This window comes from Magnolia sinica, chromosome 9 (assembly GCF_029962835.1).
Source record: "Magnolia sinica isolate HGM2019 chromosome 9, MsV1, whole genome shotgun sequence".
Taxonomy (NCBI): domain Eukaryota; kingdom Viridiplantae; phylum Streptophyta; class Magnoliopsida; order Magnoliales; family Magnoliaceae; genus Magnolia; species Magnolia sinica.
The window spans coordinates 64,568,015-64,588,011 of NC_080581.1; the positions used below are offsets into that span (position 1 = coordinate 64,568,015).

General features: G+C 39.6%; 1 protein-coding gene across 5 annotated transcripts; it reads right to left on the reverse strand.

The window, feature by feature from the left end:
* Positions 1-2,530: 2,530 nt before the first annotated feature.
* LOC131255555 (probable ribosome biogenesis protein RLP24) lies at positions 2,531-19,571 on the reverse strand. 5 transcript variants are annotated; one of them, XM_058256296.1, is made up of 6 exons: positions 19,413-19,571; positions 9,808-9,918; positions 5,823-5,936; positions 5,595-5,731; positions 5,274-5,475; positions 2,531-2,840 (listed from the first exon to the last, which is right to left on the reverse strand). In XM_058256296.1, the coding sequence occupies exons 2-5, from the start codon at positions 9,886-9,888 to the stop codon at positions 5,304-5,306; spliced, it is 504 nt and encodes a 167-aa protein (XP_058112279.1). In that variant the 5' UTR covers positions 9,889-9,918; positions 19,413-19,571; the 3' UTR covers positions 2,531-2,840; positions 5,274-5,303. The 5 variants fall into 5 exon arrangements, with proteins under 5 accessions (XP_058112279.1, XP_058112280.1, XP_058112281.1 ...); XM_058256297.1 differs by lacking the exon at positions 2,531-2,840 and adding an exon at positions 10,941-11,004 and having other exon boundaries at positions 4,964-5,475; positions 19,413-19,547; XM_058256298.1 differs by lacking the exon at positions 2,531-2,840 and adding an exon at positions 10,146-10,217 and having other exon boundaries at positions 4,964-5,475; positions 19,413-19,541.
* Between the last annotated feature and the right edge of the window lie 426 nt (positions 19,572-19,997).

Genomic DNA, 19,997 nt, shown 5'->3' on the forward strand with positions numbered 1-19,997 from the left:
AAGTATGTTTGGTTTTCAACATCACATGAGTATGTGTCCCTCGAGTTTGTTCGGTATGCGGGCCCGACCTTTGATGTTAACTGTTCATTTATTGGGCACCTTGGTCCTATCTTCAATGTGAACCATCCAATCAGTGAGGCCTAGCTTCAATGTGGACCATCCTCCTTGCGAGGCCCACCTTTGATGTGGGTTATCCATCATGCATGACCCACCTTGGATGTGGGTCATTCATCATACAGCCAATGTGGGTCATTCATCATTAAGGGTTGACCTTCGATGTGGAATGTCCAATATATGGGGCCCACCTTAATGTGGGTCATCCATCATGCAGGGCCACCTTTATCCGTCATGTGGGGCCACCGTCCATATCCACCGCCCCTCATGTGGAGCCCATCTTTGATATGGATTGTCCATCATGTGGGCCATCCATCATATGGGCCCACTTTGGATGTCAGTCATTCATTAATAGGAGCCTACCTTGAATGTGGACAATCCATTATGTGGGCTCACCTTGATGTGGGTCATTCATAATGTAGTGCCCACCTTTGATGTGGACCCTCCATCATGTGGGCCTCACCTTTGACATGGACTGCCCATCTTGCATGGCCTCCTTTGATATTGACCATCTATCACATGAAGAGAGAGCTTGAAAATTTAAAACTTAAAAGTAAGAAAAAAAAATTATCGAGAAGTAACTTTCATCTTATAAATTACTTTTATAATGGTACTCACCAAATTGACTTAAGTTATAAAAAATAAATTAATTAATTAATTAATTAAATTAAATAAAAAAGAAAAAGAAAAAGTAACCAACTTAAGTTAAAAAGTTACTTATTGGGTGGTATCCAAATGGGCCCTTAGCAATATAGATACCTAAGCACACGCACACGTATGTGTTATACAAAAATGCTAATGAACCTAGCTTAATGTGGACATTAAAAACATCCCAAAGCTTTTAATTGACATGTCAAACAATCAATCATCCACCCAAACTATCCATTCATGCATAGGACTAAGGAAATCCGGGGTGCAAAATCATGTCAATCAGATGTTCCTAACCTTTTGGATGTGGCAATTTTTTTAGAGCCATCCATTCTTTTACAAGCTACAGATTGGACGGTTAGCATCGCAATATCAAAGTGCATTAGAATCACCACTAATCAATAGTGGTTCGTATTGAGTAGATGCTTCAAGATGATGATGGGACATTTTGTGCCTCCACACAATCACAGGATGTTAGGAACAAATCTTTTTTTTCATCATGTCCAACAAATAGTGGTATGGAACGAACGAATGGACCATCTTGGCTATCCCACGTGCCAATTGGAAGATTTGGGAACATTGCTGAAGTCCCTATCAACATGCATTTCCCCACACACGTACCTAAAATGTGAATGTACGACGTGGATTATTTAATCTAGTGGCCCAAAAGAAACTCTTTCATTTGCTCAGCTCCAACTCTTCCATAGTTGCCATGTAAATATATGGTTGAAAAAGAAATGCAACAACAGTGCCAAAGGAGAAAATACAAGATGTGATAGTTGGGATGTTCTAATTTGGGAGATTTTTAGGTCTATGGTTCATCTGTGATGGAGGGCATCAAATCAATGACTTGGATAACAGAATTATGGGCCCCATGTTTACAGATAAGATCGCACGTACAAGTGCCACTTTGACACGTGCTGGGTGTGAACAGATTCTCTTACATGTTTGTTTTGTTACTAGAATAATTAACATATATTTAATACATAATGATACTATTAATAGTAATAGGACTGGACTCGAACCTGACTGGGCCTGAATTTTAATAGGGTCTAAAAGGTGAGACCCAAACAACTCAATTTTCTTAGCGGGTCTGAAAACATTGGACCTGGACCTGTTAAAACAGGGTCAGGTCAGATCCAGGGATTTTCAGGTTCACGTACCCAATGACGAGCTCAGGAGCTGCAATCACATACCCTCATAAATGATAGCCCACACCATTGGTTTTAAGATGATTCCAACTCCCTTACTCAGTTGAATGTTTACCATTGTAACTCTCTCTTCTCAAGAGTCCATCACATGTTTGGGTCCAGTTCCATGGTTCAGTGCTAGACAGACTGTTTTAACACTGAGATCATGGATCGAGTGCCCATGCAGTGTGATTGTGTGGTGTGGGCGTACAAAAGATTTTATACATATATATATGAGAGAGAGAGAGAGAGAGAGAGAGAGACTATCACAAGCATCAGTTGAAATTAAAAAGTTACTATTATTTGAAATTAAAAAGTTACTATTATTGAGGAAAAATACCTTGGTAGACTTGGCCTGACTCAGCCATATCAGATGCGTCCTTTACAAACTCGTCCATGAGATAAGAGGGTGGCACCAGCAAATATTACCCTGGCCAGAAAATCAGCATCAAGGGCTGGCCCAGATTGGCAAACCAGTTAAAAAGTCTACACCCCCAACCAACCCGAGCCCATTAACCCTTACCATCTCCTGCACCTTCCGAAAGGCGTAAGGACGAAAACCATAGATCAAGGTGGGGGAATTTCAATGAGGTTTACTTATAGATTTATTGTCAAATATGGAAGTAATAAGGTACCTTGAGCTTTACTCAAATACATTCCAAAGTATTGCAACACAATAGGCCTAGGGGTGCAGGTCGGGCAGCTTGGGTAAGGTAGAGGATCAACCCAAGTCCAACCCATCAACAAGAGTTGGCCCGTGCGGCCCAACCCACATTAGATCCAACCCAAGCTGCCCAACCCCACCAAGGTATCAAATAATAAATCCTATCAAAATTCAGGTTGGGTAAGGTTTACACTGGGTTGACTTCGGTCAGGTCCAGTCAACACCTGTAAATAATAAACAAACACAATGAAACATGCAACCATCAAATAACATCACTCGGAAACACATGCTATTACCTAAATAACACTTGCAACATAAATTCTACAATCACCATTCATGAAAAGAAAAAAAATAATAATAATTAATAATTAATAATAAAATTACATTAAATTATATTAAAGAAATGGACAGTGGTAATGACTACTGAGTTGTGACTTATGAATATTCAATGAAGAGCCCCTAGTGTGAGGGGTTAGAACAACCGTGAGAGATCCTAACAAATGGTATATGTCAGAGATGCATGTCATTCTTCAAGTAGCTCACAACTTGAAACATGTTATGGACAAAACAATGGTGGTTTGCTGCTCATGTATGTCAAACTTGCTTGGACCTATTTTCTATCTAGGCCATGATTTTACATGTATATCATATGCGTAGTACTTGTATGGTTAGGTTCAGGTTGGCCTTGCTGAGGCCTTAACACAAACCCAACCCAACCTAGTTGGGTTAAAGGGTCAGGTTAAGGATTTTCAACCCAACACGACCGAAGTTCAGGTTGGGCCAATCATGTTCCGGTTGGGAGAACCTTAGGGCCTGTTTAAATAGAATTGAATTGCATTAGGTGGAATTAACACCATTATTTCTCAATGATTATGTCTGAAAATACCATGGTATTTTTTACTGTCCAATCCCACATTTGGGATCAAATTCTTCATTTGGGAAAAACATTGTATTAAGTGAAACCCGTGTTTGGTGGACCATTAATCAACAGACTAGATTTCACAACTAATGTTAGTCACCTGTATGCATATGCAACTCAATTGCCACATCTAAAGGGTGCATATGGATGGACAACATGGATAAAATACATCAATGTGGGGCCTCCAAATGTAGTTGATTTCAAAATCCATAGAAATTCAATCATATCTCCTGCTGGGATTGGATTGTTGTGATACCTGCATTAACCAAATCTTTCCTATTGTTTCTAATCACCGGATGGAATTTACATTGGACCAAATGCATTTCCATTCCACCTAATCCAAAGTTCCAAACAAGCGATACATTGAAACTTCAGCCTTTGAATCGGGTCAAATTCCAATGATCCAAACTGATTATATTGACTAGTTACTTCGTATCATGGAAAGACAACAAATAAAAAAGCTCTCAATCATTCAACCCTTCGACGATTTGGCTCTTTTGCTTTGAACATGAACTTGTCACCATAACCTTTATCCAACCAATGGGTTAAAATATTCAATCTGAGAGGTTTTTTTGGGCATCCACCATCCAAAGTACTTCTTCTTCTTAAATATAAATCTAAACAGTTTGTACCATTAGAAAAGGCCTAATCCAACAGCTAGAGCCCCATAGTATCTTATTGTAGTACATCTGGATGTATTCAAGGAAACCCGAGCAAACCTCGCGTAACTGTCAAACTAAATTAAATGGGCTCTATCTTTAATTTTTTAGCTTTCTTATGTAGTTTCCTATCACGGGTCCTGTTGGAGTTTTCTTATTGTAGTATGTCAGGATATATTCAAGCAAACCTCAAGTACCTATCAAACTAAATTATGTGGGCCCTATCATTAACTTGTGGGCTTTCTTGGATGGTTTTCTATCACGGGTCCTGTTGGAGCTTGTACATAAAATAAATGGGTGTTTGGAAGCAGAAACAGCAAAGAGTCAGTTTCAAGATGAGACCATGAACAAACTGGAATGGTGTTGCAAAAGCTGCTACTAATGATATGGACAACCTATTGAACGGGTCGGATATCACACGCACATGAAAGAGTTATCCACTGGGTGGGTGGTAACTTATCTCCAACTGGTTAGACTAGGAGACCTTCCCATTGCACTATGTAGACCAATCCCCCAATATCGATGGTAAGTACGGTAACTGCAATTTGTTCAGTTGAATCACTTCCACTTTGTCAGACTAGTAATTGCAACTCCATCTAATAACACACCCAAACAGAAGCAATGCCAAACTACCTTGAATTTTTATTTATTTATTTATTTATTTTATTTTGAAATTCAATCATGATTTCCAAAAGATGCACGGAACAACTTCCACCAAGAAAGAGAAATGGCTCCAATACCTTATGGGTGTGTTTCGTTACACCAAATATCACTAAATCTCATGATTTTTTGCACCATATTATTGATTAATCATGAAATATTAAAAACAGATTCATGATATTTGGTGCAACCAAATACACCCAACTCAAAATAATACCAACCCCATTATCAACGGGCACAACAAATCAACAGCATCAGGATCTTTAAAATAAAAATAAAAATGAAATGCTTTCCCACCACATGTTCTTATATTGGATGAAACTACCAGCTGACGAACATCAGGCAGTTTTCCACCCAACTTTCAGAAAATTTCAAGCTCGGAACTATTTCTAAGATAATCCTGGGTTGCGATCGCTCACAACATACTTCTTTTTGTGTGAATATCAGCATCATTCCTCCATGAGATGATTCTCTGTTTGCGGTTTCAAGACCTGGACTTTGATCTTTGGAAGGGTGAGTGAAGGTTCCTCTTGAAGAGCAGCAGGAGCTTTGACCATGTGAATGCTCTGTTCCAGTTCCTTCGTGGCTTCCTTCTGCTCCTTGGCTCTCTTGCCTTTCATCCTGCAAAATCTCCCAAAGCATTTATATGAATACTACAGGTCCTGCAAAATCTCCATACATGGAAAATACGCTATTCATGTTAGTAGTTGGTAAACTGGATGGGAACGAGATGGAGAGACCTTAGTGCATGGTGTTTGGCTTCCCTGTCTACTCTGATCTTATCAATCTTCTTTATGGCCTTCAATGTGTTCTCCGCAAGATTCCGGTCATATCTCTCTGGCCTGTTCCGCTTCCTTTCAAACTCAAAGGTTGAATCCTTGAAATAAACAAACTCCCGTCTTATTCATGCAACCCATATCAAGGAAAAATTGTAAGCCAAGGAAAAGAAGATCAAAAATCTTTCTTACCTGCGTCATATCCTTTCCATGCAGTCGTCTGTATGCCTTTGTCCATTTTACTTTGCGAGGATTCCTCTTCATCTTGAAGTTTTTGTGGCATTTAGATCGGCAAAACCGGAAAATCTGCAGAAAGATGTTCATCAGTGACAGATGCTATCAGGAGGAGACATATCAAGTAAGAATGCACAGCTAGTAAGAAACAGTACAGGAACTTTGAATAGGTATGCAGAGAGAAAAACTAAGGAGAAGTGCTTGGAGATGCGTGTGCACATGCACGCACATATGTAATAGCGGTATGGCACGTGCAACGCACAGGAAAAGAGGGGAGAGATATCAGAGGCAAAAGGTGCAGCTACACAGAAAAAGAAGGAATGGACTATGAGCATGACAGAATGGCCCTTTAATGGTGGGCATCCAATTCCCTTTTTTTCAGGTGTTATGACCCACTTGAGTTTTAGATCTGCTTCTTTTTGGGGATTACACCCTGACACAAGCCAACACAAACACAGAGTGGATGTTACACCGCACAGTGTGCCTTACGTAGTTTTTTGTTGGGCAGGCTACCTAAGGATTTGAATCATGTTAGGGCTACAAGTAAAGAGGAGAGCAAGGGTGCGGGCTACTCCAATAAGCAAACAAGGGAAACACCCTCAGTTGAAGGGTCATACACATGTATCTTCTTTTACTTTCAAATCTTTCAATACCTAATGGTGGGGGTAGAAATGTCCCCCGGTACCGACAGTATATGTAGTACAGAGATGGGAGATAAACTTCACCTCGTAGCCATGCACCAGCTGGCCCCAAGCCCGAGGATAGGGGTTGAGGGCAGGCAGGCAACCAGTCCCCAATCATCTGACAGCAATCTTGAAAGCTAACCCCAAATAGCTGGGACAAGGCTATGATGATGATGATGACAATGACTTACCCATGTTTGTGTTGGGAAGGAACAGCACACAAGTGTTTGAGAACTTGATTGAGTACTGGAAAAATTAATGAGTTAAGTCAATAGAAGAATGACTGAGACCAAGGAAGTTAGAGGAGTAACTTCTTTAAAGCATAGGAAACAAATCAAGTACTCAAAGAACTCAGCCAAGCACTTAAAACTACATTTGAGTACTTCAATAGACTTTAAAAATGTTAACAGTCATGGTTTTGAGCCTACGGCTCAATGGGTTTTGGTTATGGGCCTATGGCCCACTTATTGCTAATGTTTTTAGTCTTGGGATATGCTAGAAATTATGTTTATTGTAGTAAGGGCAGTTGCATTATATTTTCTTTTTATGACTTAAATATAATATAAAGGTAGTGGGGGTTAGAGAGACCCCCTAGCCCGGCCGAATCCAGCTCACCCCGTGGACTAGTAAGCCCACTCATGTGAGGCTGTCTTTTGTGCTAATGATTGGATGCATGTGTCCTCCACACCTTCTCTTGGAACTCTCCGGACCCGCGCAGAAGTGGGTTGATGGGCCTTGTATGACTACCTTTTGCCCGTTCTTTACTCGACCAACTCCCCAATCAAATCGGTTGGGGCCATCTGATGGGCCTCACCTCAATCCATTGGGCCCCCTCGAATGCTGCCCAAATCCCATCCACAAAGCGGTTTCTCAGAGTCCTCGATCGTTGACGTCTTCTTCGGATCCAGAGGTCGACCACATGTCGCACCAAGTTTCAAGGTATATTGGAAAAAATCTTGGTGAGGACGATTCGAGCAAGCCCTCGATCAGAGTGATAGACACAGGCCCACCTATGGGGACTTTCCAGCCGCTTGCTCTAACGTTGCATCCACATGGCACGACGAAAAAGGCGCCCATGTAGGCATTAGCTGCTGATGTAGAGCAGGTCATGGACAATTCCATGGCCAAAATGGACCAGAGAAGCCCCAATCGGGGGCAGAAGTGATCAGGACTGTCAGAACACTAATGCAAGCATATCTCACAAACCGGAATAAGTTATTCGTACAATATATGATTTTGGGGTAGGAGAAGTTACTTTAGCCACCCAACCCCCATGCCGAAATTGCGAGATTCCTTCAGATCAACGACCGAAAGTCCATTTTAATTTCATTTTTACTATTTATAGCAAGTTTTAGTTCGATCATAACTCTTGATCCTTTGAGCTTTAGGAGTCGTGCCCAACATGAAAAGGGCTTAGAAATTTTAGGGAATAATGTGGTTAAGCCAAATTAGACACTTACTATTTTTGGCCGAAAACTCTGAAGTCTAGTAGAAATCATGACCGTCTAAATAGTAAGTTTACTATTTATACCGTCTAAATAGTAAGTTTACTATTTATAGGAAGTCACCTTTTTAGGGAGTTTGAGTTGGAATTTGATTCTAAAACTTCTTCCTAGGTTTGATATCACTATTTAAAGGGTTGTAAATTCGTTTTTATCATCAATCAATTAATTTTTGAATTCCTTAGAATTTATTTCCATTTTCCCTCGTGGATTCAAGGAATCCCTATGAGGAGTCCAGAGAAACTCTGTGGATTCAGAGTAATTATCCCCTGAGGAAGACGGTGCTCGACCTCATCACGTCCATCCCTGCGTCAAGAATGCGAATTGGGCCAAGTGGGCCCCATATAATGGTCATCTAGCCATAAGGAGACTGGCTCAGCCCTCCTCTGGCAAGTTGCCTAGATGTCCTCATCATTTCCCCAGCTTAACAAATGGATAGATGGACGGATGTCTATATGAAAAGATGAACGGTACGAATCTTTCGAAAAAAAAACATCTAATCCTAAAATTTACTAGGGTTATTACATCTTCTCTTCTCACTTTCTTTCTTCCTCTCTTTCTTTCTTCTTTTTCCATCTCTACACAAGTCCACAAAATAATAAACTGTTTAATAATCTTTTTTACTTCAAAAATTTGGTCAAATGCTAAAACGTAGTCTGAATTAGAACCAGTTGATTTGGATTGAGTATCCATTATGCAAACTTGAATCTAGAAGTTTTAACCTTTTACCCTAAAATCACCACATTTGGATTCATTGAAGCCGTTGACAATTGCCATCTTAACTAGCAATTCCACTGGATATTTTAGCCAAGATTTCATCTTTCTTGTTAATATAGCAAAAAGAGTTAGGTCATTTTTCTTTATCTATAAGTTATGATGACTTACAAGTGCCACTCATTCTTGCATGGTTAAAATTTTGGTCCAAGATGAGACTGGCGAACCATCTCAGGAGCCATCAGATACATTTCCAGCAAATGACATTTCGATGGATTATCATATTTGAAGGGAAAAAGACTAGTGTCATAATGAATTCAAATCAGCATCAGGGCTCCAAAATGCCACCACAGTACAGACGTGTGTACAACATGAACAAGGTGAGCAAGGACAAAAAAACAAAAAACAAAACCAAAAAAAAAAAAAAAAAAAAAAAAAAAAAAAAAAAAAAAAAAAACAAAAAAAAACAAAAAAAAAAAAAACAAAAACAAAACAAAAAAAAAACAAAAACCAAACAAAACAAAAACCAAACCAAACCAAGAAAAACACAGAAGAGAGTTAGCTCTTACAGGATACATGATTAGAATCCATAATACTGTTAACAGCTTAACATAAATGGTACTTTGTTTTTGTTCCTTCATACAGGCATATAGGATTTTGTCTAAGATACAAAAATCACTGGCGAGGAATGCAATCATTTTTTTATCAGAAAAAACCAATGTTTCATTAAAAGGAGAAAAGGGTACAGCACAACCATCTTAGGCTAATGGATAAACATTTCCAGAAACAAGCCACTGTCTAGTCAAACCGTCCTTCGCAAGCACTTATGCTAAAGAATTCACTTCCATGGAGAAGTGCCTAGGAGAGGTAGGAGAAAGAAGCCCTATACTTAAATCTCATTAATAATGAAGTCATGTTTGCAAAGAATACTATTCTATTTGAGCCTGAAACCCTTTTCTACCAGAGAGAATATCTCACATAAACAGCAGTGTACTATCACAACCCCTGTCAGGCATAAATAGAAAAAAGAAATAACAAGCTTACCGTCGCATCATTGCGGACAAACTGAATGCCGTGCCCTGGATAAATAGTGGAGGAGCAGAACCAACACTTCTCCAACCTCATTGTACTTCAAAGTCAGGCAAAACTGGCACTCTGAAAACAAAAGGGAAATTAAAATGATACGACAGAGTAAAATGATTCTCTGCATCAACATTAAGTTATTTTTCTTACAGTTGACTAGAGAATGTAACACAAGCAATGCATATGGAGAGAGAGGACGTGGTTTGCAAGACATGCAACAGCAGAAAAGAGATCTGGGAGAACCAAAATCCTCTACAACACCTGATGTACACAGCGGGTACAACACAAGAGCTCTATACCTCTATCAGGCACATCGAGTTGCGTGTATTGCATCCAATCTGTCCATCAGGTGCACCCATCCATGCTAGGCCCTGGAGCAAAAAAACTGCCTAAATCACAACTCGGGTGGGTCACAACATAGGGAACAATTGGGATTAGGCACTAGCCATATGTTTGTATGTGCAGCCCACCAAGGTGTTTATATTCCAACCCATTCATCAGGTGCGAGTGACCAAGATGAAGGGACTCCAAAAATTATCCTACTAAAAAACACATCCGGGCAACACCACATGAACTTTCAGGTTTTAGTCATGATTTGACATCACTCCCCATATTGTGGCCCACTTGAGTTTTGGTTCAGGCTGAGTTTTGGGATGTACAGTGAACATGAAGGGGCTCATCTAATGGACAGAATACATGGAACAAACACAAAATGGTGGGCATCACAGAACTTGAGTTTTGCAGCTGCTTCCTACAACAGGTTAGTAATCAAGGATTCAAATTTAACACAAGCTGTAAAATCTACAACATCCACATCTCTTGGGAACCAGGTGAAATCTCACCCACACGTTTGTTAAGCACACATCTGCAGTCATGATAAATTACATAAATACCCTTTTATTCAGTTAAAAACCCTTCCCTATCCTCAAATAATACAAAGTTTTAGCCATCAAAAAAACTAATTGTGTGAAAAAAAATTCCCCTGAATGCTCTCGTTATAGTAGAGATTAAGGTTACAAAGGCCTTGAAATGCAGATAATAATTAGATGAACACCAAGCCAAGTCGCAAGAAAAGGAAAACCTTACATAGTCACCAAATCACAAGTCAAGAGTCCACCTCAGGCCTATTTCTGACATTCCCATATCCCAAGAGTGTCCCTACCAGTGGTCAATTGACAATCATCAATTACATGAGCCTTCCATGGTCATCCAACTCGGATTCACATTCATCTAACAATTAAGAGTTAAACTCGATGAGAGAATGCGCAAATTCATGCCATTTATTGTGACCATAATTTATTTTTTTTACGGAAATTCCATGACCAATGACTATATATTGTTTATTAAGTATGAACTGCGAAGGCGGTTAGTATTCACAGAAAATCTATGAAAAAATTAAAAGTCCAGTACGCTGTGAGAAACAATGGCACGTTACTTGGATGTGGTATGAAATACACTAAATAAGCAGGAGGCATTTATGATTTTGAGACTTAATAAAAGAAAACCTAGGTTGAGTTTGGATGCACTATCTAATTGAATTGCAATTATCAGTCTAATGAGAACCATGAAAATGAGGCATTTATGATTTCAAGACTTTATATTAAGAGAAACTCTAGGGTGCATTTGGATGCACTATCTAATTGAATTGCAATATCAGTCTAATGAGAAACACAAAATCGAATCACCTAAGGAGAGGTTCAAGAGGTGATTCGTGGTGTATGTGCCAATGTGGCATGTGTGCTAGAGATTTGGGTCATCTAACAGATGCACCTCAACATGAACAAGCACTGTCCAAGATCCAAGTTGATCCACTCTTCAGGTAGGCCATACATGTGCGGTGTATATAGGCCACTGTTTACTTCAATTTTCTTTGTACGAATGCCGTCAACCTGATCAGAGAATTTGACTAATTTATGAGCCCCTATACAGTCACTGTTGGCCCTACCAAATGATTGAACAGGATCTCTCACTTATGCTGGATTAGCCATCCACCACTTTCTGCAATAAAACTCTTAAACCACAAGAGTCTACACTGTGGAAAGTGTAATTTCTGTTTATTTCACTAAGAATAATAAGAATATATACAAGAGGAGAGAGATCTGTAGGGATCTTAATAGATGCACATTTTAATAAAAATAGAAATATCCTAATCTAGTAAGATATATATGTAACTATGAACTGTGTGCCTTTAATTGAGTGCATGTGTGTATATGTTTTGCACGCTCTTCTAGAGCCCCATATGTACATATTTATAAATAATATGAGGGATATGTAGAAGAAGTTACACAACCCATTGCCCTAACCATCCTTTTCCTCTTTTCTCTCTTTCTACACCTTCCCTACCACTCTTCCTCCTGATATCTTCTCAAACCTAACTCACCTTGGTATCGGAGCTTGGATTCAGCTTGCTCTTTTGTTCATAGCCATTGCATCTTGCTGACGTTAGCTTCCGTATGGCTAACGTCAGCATTTGTACTATACATACAGCCATGTAGCAAATGAAGTGTGTGGTTTGGTAGATCTTGATTTTAGAAGGATTATTGTGATTTTTATGGAATTTTTTTAGCAAGATCAAGGTGAGGTTTGAAGCCCCCAAGGTATTTTTTGGAAATGGCCCATTTCGAGTTTTTATGAGATTTCTTTCAATCTGATTAGTTTTTCTAAGGAAGATCAAAAGGGGTTGGTCAGTTTGACTATTATTGACTACCCCCAGGAGTTGTTTGCATGGGAAGTGGTTTTTCCATGGTTTTTGGGGGAACATTGGGGTATAGTAATGACCGTTTTGCCCTTTTCCCCCATTTTTGTGTAAACTCAGCTGGGGGCTGGTGTCCAGCACCCTTTTAGACATGTTTATGACTCTTCTTCTAAGTTTTTTGGGTTTGGTATGTGGAAGTTCTGATTTTCGAGCTGTGTGAGCTGTTGGCTATACACTAAAAGTGTATTTGCCATTTTGGCATAATTTGGGTTCCTCTTGTGGTTTATATATATCTAGTCATTCTTCATCTTCTCTTTCAACCAAGTATGGAAGATTGGCTTTCTACTGGAGCCCTTATGGGGCCTTCCAATGCTTACACATTGTTGATCACAACTGTCAAGTTAAATGGGCACAATTACTTGCAATGGGCCCAATCCGTCAAGCTTTTTTTGAGAAGAAGAGAACACCTTTCTTATATATTGGATGATCCTCCATATTGAACTGATGAAGGATTTAAAACCTAAACTACCGAGTCATGGCTTGGCTTCTAAACAGTATGGAGAGCACCATTAGCAATTTTGTTACATTTTTAATGTCTGCTAAGAAGATATGGGATACTATCCGAGACATGTATTCTGAAGATCGTAATATATCTAGAGTGTACAAGTTGATTTCGGTCATATATCAAAGTTTCAACAAGAATCTAGAAGCCTGAAGAAGTACTTTACTGTCTTATGTGGTATGCGGTATGAGTTGGATATGTACCATCCTCTCCCATCTCATTGTAGTTAAGATCATGAACTCATCCAACAACAATGGGCGGAGACTCGGATCATGCAGTTTCTCTCTGGACTCAATACAGAATATCAGATTACTTGTCTCCAGATCATAGCTATGGAGACCCTTCCCCTCTTTGCTAGTTGTCTAATCTCTTGTTCAAAGAGTTATTGACCCATCCTCGGTTGTACCTGTCACTCATGTTGATGATAAATCTGCATTCATAGCAAATCGCCTTTCTAGCTTTACTTCATGGGCTTCAAGTTCTAATCGTGCTCCTAATTATGGTAGTAGATCCAGAGGTCGAGTCCCTGACAAAGGCGGTCATGGTAACTGCATTTTTATTGGTCGTGGACGTGGTCGTGATGAATCTTCCCGTATTTGCTCTTATTGTGGTGGCACTAACGATACAATTGATCGATGCTGAGGTATTAGTAGTCGTCCTTCGTGGGCAGGTGCTTATATGGCGGGTGTCATGTCATCTACTTCTGAGAAATCTCATCAAGAACATTTAGCATTACCTCACATGGTGCCATCTTCAAGTGATTAAGTTACCATCTCTCGAGAAGCATATGATGCCTTGATGCATTGCCACTCATGTGACCCGATCTCTTCTTCTAGTACTAGTTTAGCCTAGTCAAGTATTGTGCTCCATGCGTCTGCATCTCCTTCTTGGGTCATCGACTCTAGAGCTACATCTCACATTACTGGTAAGATTCATCTGTTCCAATCTTATGAACCTACTATTCAGTCTCGTTTTATTACAGTTGCCAATGGCAATCACTCCCCCATATCTGGGATTGGATCCATTACCCTTTCTCCTACTATGAAGCTATCTTGTGTTCTTCATGTTCCTTCCTTTCCATTGAATCAATTGTCAGTTAGTTCTCTTATTAAATCATTGCACTATTCCATAACATTTTTTCCTTCTCATTGTGTATTTCAGGATCTCCAGACATAGCAAACGATTGATAGGGGCAGTGAACGTGGCAAGATTTACTTCCTCAATGATACCCCTACTAATCCTATTGATGCTTTGCTATTAGATAGGGAATCCGTGTCTAGATGGCATTGCCATTTAGGGCATACATCTTTATCAAGACTGAAACTTATTTTCCCTTCTATTTCTACTATTAAACCATTATGTTGTGATATCTGTGAGTTTTCTAGGCATCATAGAATTGTGTTTCCTCCCAACCCGACTACAAAGAAGTCTAGAACTTTTGAATTGATTCACTCTGATGTTTTGGGCCCTAGGCCTATTGACTCTATTCTAGGTTACAAATACTTTATCTCTTTCATTGATGATCATTCTCGCATGACATGAATTCATCTTATAAAATTCAAACATGAAGTTTTGGATATGTTCAAGGCCTTTTATAATGAAATCGTTAATCAATTTCAATGCTCGATTAAAGTTCTTCATTTTGACAACGGGGGTGAATATATGTCGAAAGCTTTCTTGGCATTTTTGCAAGATCATGGTACTTTGTTTCAGACTTCTTGTCCAAGAACCCTCAACAAAATGGAGTTGTTGAAAGGAAGAATCATCATCTTCTCGAAGTTCCATGTGCACTCCTTGGTATGAAAGTTCCGAAACGTTTTTTTTTTTGGGATTATGCTCTACTTACTGTTGTCGTTCTTATTAATCACATTCCTTTTAGGATTTAAAAAAATAAGTCTTCCTTTGAACTTCTACATCCTCATGATAAAGTTTTTCCCTTGTCTCCTAGAGTTTTTGGTTATCTTGGTTTTGTTCATAAACTTGATGACAGTAATGACATGTCCTAGGCCTAAAAAATGTGTCTTTCTGAAATATTCACAATCCCAGAAGGGGTATAAATGCTATAATCCCCTTCCTCGCAAGAAGTATGTGTTAGCAGATGTCAATTTCTTTTAGGATGTTCCATACTCATCTGAAGGGCATTCGTTACACAATCATCTTACCAATCAAGGGGAGGGTACATTAAATCCACATATACTTTTTCCAGTTCCCTCTCTTGATGAAGACTCGGATCCTTCTAAACCTGTCAAGCCATTATGTTTACCAGAGACAAAAGGAATCCCCCACCAATCAGCATTTCATCATTCCATCCACTTCCAATGGAGATTCAGGTACTATCCCTATCTCCCTATTGCTTTAAGTAAATCGAGTCGCTCATATACTCACCATCCTATCCATCATTACATTTTCTTTCGATATTTGTTTCCTACATTTAGGGCCTTTGCTACCACGGCCTCCTCTTCATCTATTCCTCGCACTGTCAAGGAGGCCCTCAGTAGTCCTGACTGGAGGCAAGCTATGATGGAAGAAATGCAAGGTACTGAACAGAATGATATATGGGAGCTAGTTCCCTTACCTACGGATAAGCAGACAATTAGGTGGCAATGGGTTTATACTATTAAGTACCTTCCAAATGGATCAATTGCCGGGTATAAAACTCAATTAATCGTCAAGGGCTGCACTCAAACTTATCGTGTGGACTACTTAGAGACCTTCTCCCTTGTGACCAAGCTTATTTCAATTCATGTGATCATCTCGTTAGTTGCAAATTTATCTTGGTTGTTATTCTAACTAGATGTGAAGAACGCGTTTCTTCATAGTGACCTTGCTGAAGAAGTATATATAGATCAGCCAATAGGATCAAGGTATTCCGTAATGATAATAGTGGCCATAACAACCACCACTGTTACCTTTACGATACGGGTCATAATGGTGGTGAGTCTCTTTTTTATTTTTATTTTTTAAAAAAAAAACCCTCAAAAAACCTGTATCTACCTCGTAACGTTGAAAAAATCATATCCGAAAAACCTATATGTGCCCAGTAATAGACCATTAATGTTACAACCTTTACAAGATGTGTAACGGCTCATTAACAACGATTATAGGTTATTTTTTTCCATAACAGTTGTTACGATTGTTACAACCCCGTAAGGTATAATGGTTGCCACCGTTACCTTTACTTAACGGCCTTTATGGCACACTATGACTAGGATTCCCCCTAACCAGTGGCTCACATCGGGCTTGTCGTCTCAGGAAGGCTATGGTCTTAAGCAATCACCCCGGACCTGGTTTGACAAGTTTAGTCGAGCACTATTGTACTTTGGTTTTATTTGCAACCATTCGGATCACTCTCTCCTCATCTGTCATCATACTGTGGGGATTATGGTTTTACTAGTCTATGTAGATGATATTGTCTTAGCCGATGATGAAGCCAAGGGCATTACTACTCTCAAATCCTTTTTCCAAACACAGCTTGCTATTAAAGATTTAGGTACACTTCGCTACTTTCTTAGTTTTGAAGTGGCTAGATCCATTTGGATCACTCTCTCTTCATCTATCGTCATACTGTGGGGATTATGGTTTTACTGGTCTATGTAGATGACATCGTCTTAGCCGGTGATGATGCCAAGGGCATTACTACTCTCAAATCCTTTTTCCAAACACGACTTGCTATTAAAGATTTAGGTACACTTCGCTACTTTCTTGGTTTTGAAGTGGCTAGATCCAAGTCTGGAATTGTTCTATTGTAGCAAAAATATGCCCCCGATCTCTTATCTAAGACTAGCATGCTTGAGTTTCAACCTGTTGCCACTCCTATGGATGTTGCTCAGAAACTTAGTCTTAATAATGGCAAATTCTTATCTTATCTGATTCTGGCATGTGTCGTCACTTAGTTGGACGCCTCATTTATTTGACTATTATGCGCCTTAATCTTTCATTTGCGGTCGACGTCGTCAGTCAATTTATGCATGCACCTCATACAACCCATCTTTCTGTTGTGTATTGGATCCTCCGTTATCTTAAATTGGCTCATGGTCGAGGCATACAATTTCAACAACATGGTCCTCTTCATCTCTCTAGTTATTCTGATGTTGATTGTGCCGAGAGTCTTCATGATCGTCAATCTACATTTGGCTATTGCACCTTTATAGGTGGCAATCCGGTCACTTGGAATAGTAAAAAGCAGTTTGTGGTTGTTCGGTCCACCGCAAAAGCTGAATATAGAGCAATGACCCATGCAATGGTGAACTTATGTGGCTTCACACCTTATTACAAGAGCTTGGTTATCCTCCTTTTAGATTGACTCCTATGTATTGTGACAATCAAGATGCAATTCATATTACTAGCAATCATGTATTTCATGAGCACACCAAACATATTGTGATAGACTGTCACTTCATCCGTGAAAAGGTGGCTACTAAAGAAATTGCAACTCCATTCATTCGTTACAAAGAACAAATAACTAATCTGTTCACTAAATCCCTTGCTCGAGATCCCTTGCACCATCTAGTGGACAAGTTGGGCATGATTGATATCTATGCTCCAACTTGAGGGGAAGTATTGAGATATAAATATATGTAACCGTGAATTGTGTGTTTCTTTATTTGAGTGCATGTGTGTATATATATTTTATATGCACTTCTGGAGCACCATCTGTGCATATTTATAAATCATATGAGGGTTTTGTAGAAGAAGTTATACAACCCATTGCCCTAACCATCATTTTCCTCTTTTCTCTCTTTCTACACCTTCCCTTCCACTCTTCCTAGTGATTTCTTCTCAAACCTAACTCAACTTACCCTAATCTACTCTAACATCTCCTCAAACTCTAGGTGATCTGAAAGGAATAACTTGAGTTTGAATGGTACGGTGAACATTTATTCAAGAGCAAAAGGAAAATAAATTTAATGGTAACATGGCAATGAAACAACGAGTGGTGAGGAAACGACGAGTAGAATGAAGCAAGTAGGCACTTTTTATGATTTCTATGACATGAACTAATAACACTTGCAACGACTAGCAAATGATTTAGTGGCACTTCCGGTGGCGAGAAGTTCAACCATTGCTCTTCCAGTAGATGCACACTTCCAATGGATGGAAGTTTAATCGTTGATCTTCCGATGGCTCTAGACGTTCCAACAACATATCAAAAATAGATTTGGTCCATATGCCCCGCACAAGAACAAGTCTGGTCCACAAGCACGGCACAATAACAAGTCAAGTCCATAAGCATAGTACAATAATGAGCTTGGTCCATGCGCCCAGCACAATAACAAGTATGGTCCATACACCCTCATTGGGGTTTTTACTCGCTTTAGGTTATAAATAAGTCGCATATGGGATGTGTAATTTTTTAGAGCCAAAATATTAAGAAAAGAAGAGAAATTTGTCCTTTTCTATAACAAGTTCAATGGTAGCATGTGTTGCTTTTGAATCTTTGTATCTGTTGTTATACATATCTTAGTTTGGCAATTAGTTTCAAGTTATTTTGATTTTAACTGCATTATTTTGGTATCAAAGCAATTTCTGCTCTTGCAAAGGCTTTATTTCTCCTCTTTCTCTATTCTTATTTTCCTCTTCTTCCCCAAATATATCCAATTTCCCCAGCCAAATCAGACACTCACTGTGAATCCAAAACAGTACCTACCTGTCCCATACCTCATCCCATTCACAGCCCCAAATCTTTAAATTAAAATAAATAAATAAAAAGAAGGAAACACAGACTCCTTCATGTGGACCCATGTTGGGCACACGTGTGAGCATGTGGAACCCATTGTGATCAAGTGGGGTACGCTTGTGAGACTCGTGATCTGCTTGCATCAGCCGCTCATTAGGTGGGTTCCACGGTGGACACGCCCTGACCCAAAAATCAAGCTGGCTCGCTCATCAACTGAGATGCCCGTGAACGTTGAATATATGTCACTGCTTACACACCTAGTGAATGAAGCTAATTCAATTTTTGGATCGCTAAGTCCCATGTTCAGTAATCCAGACCGTTGATGTCATCGGCCATACTGTGGATGCCCAATGAACCAAATATCTCTTGTAAAAGAAAATCACAACCCTTGGATTGGGTAGGCCCTGCAAATAAGCAACTGAGAAAGGAAATAAATGAACGGTCCACATTCGGCTTAAAATAGCCAAACATCAGATGGTAAGGATCATCCAAGCCGGATGATTTGTATGCAGGGAGGATGAAGATGTTAAGGGTTTAGTTGGAAGAAGCATGGCCGTTGTAGAAACTGGGGTTTGCGAAATTCGGACGAGAGAGTCATCTTCTAATCGAGAGAGAAGGAGAGAGATAGATACCTTGGATCAACGGCCACGGATAAGGCTATGGTTTGGCCCCGACGGCTATGGGCAAAGCTATCACAATCTCCCTCTTGCAAGGAGAGAGGCAGGGAGCGAGCAACTGTCGCGAGGGAGGACGTAACAGGGTTTGCGAGATGGCGAGAGGAGAGGATTTGAAACTTTCGGAACACGTTTTAAATGTCCGTGATGTTTGTTACGTGTAAGAGATCCGGACCATTCGTCCGGTAGGGAGTAAACATGGCCCGCACGGGAAATCGGATTGCGTACCGAGTCAGTACTAGGGCTGTTCAAGAGTCAAGCTAGCTCGAAAAGCTCGCTCGACCCGGCTCGAGTCAGCTCGGATTTATCGGCTTGAATGGCCGATTCGAGCCGAGCCAAGCTAATTATTTGAAGCTCTAGTTGAGTTCAAGCCAAGTTCGACTGGGGGCATTTCAACTCAACTCGACTCGAAGCCCGAACTCGACTCGACTCGGAGGTCGACTCAGCTCAATTAATAAACATATTAAATATTAAATATTATATTATATTATATATATATATATATATATATATATATATATATATATATATAATATTAATATA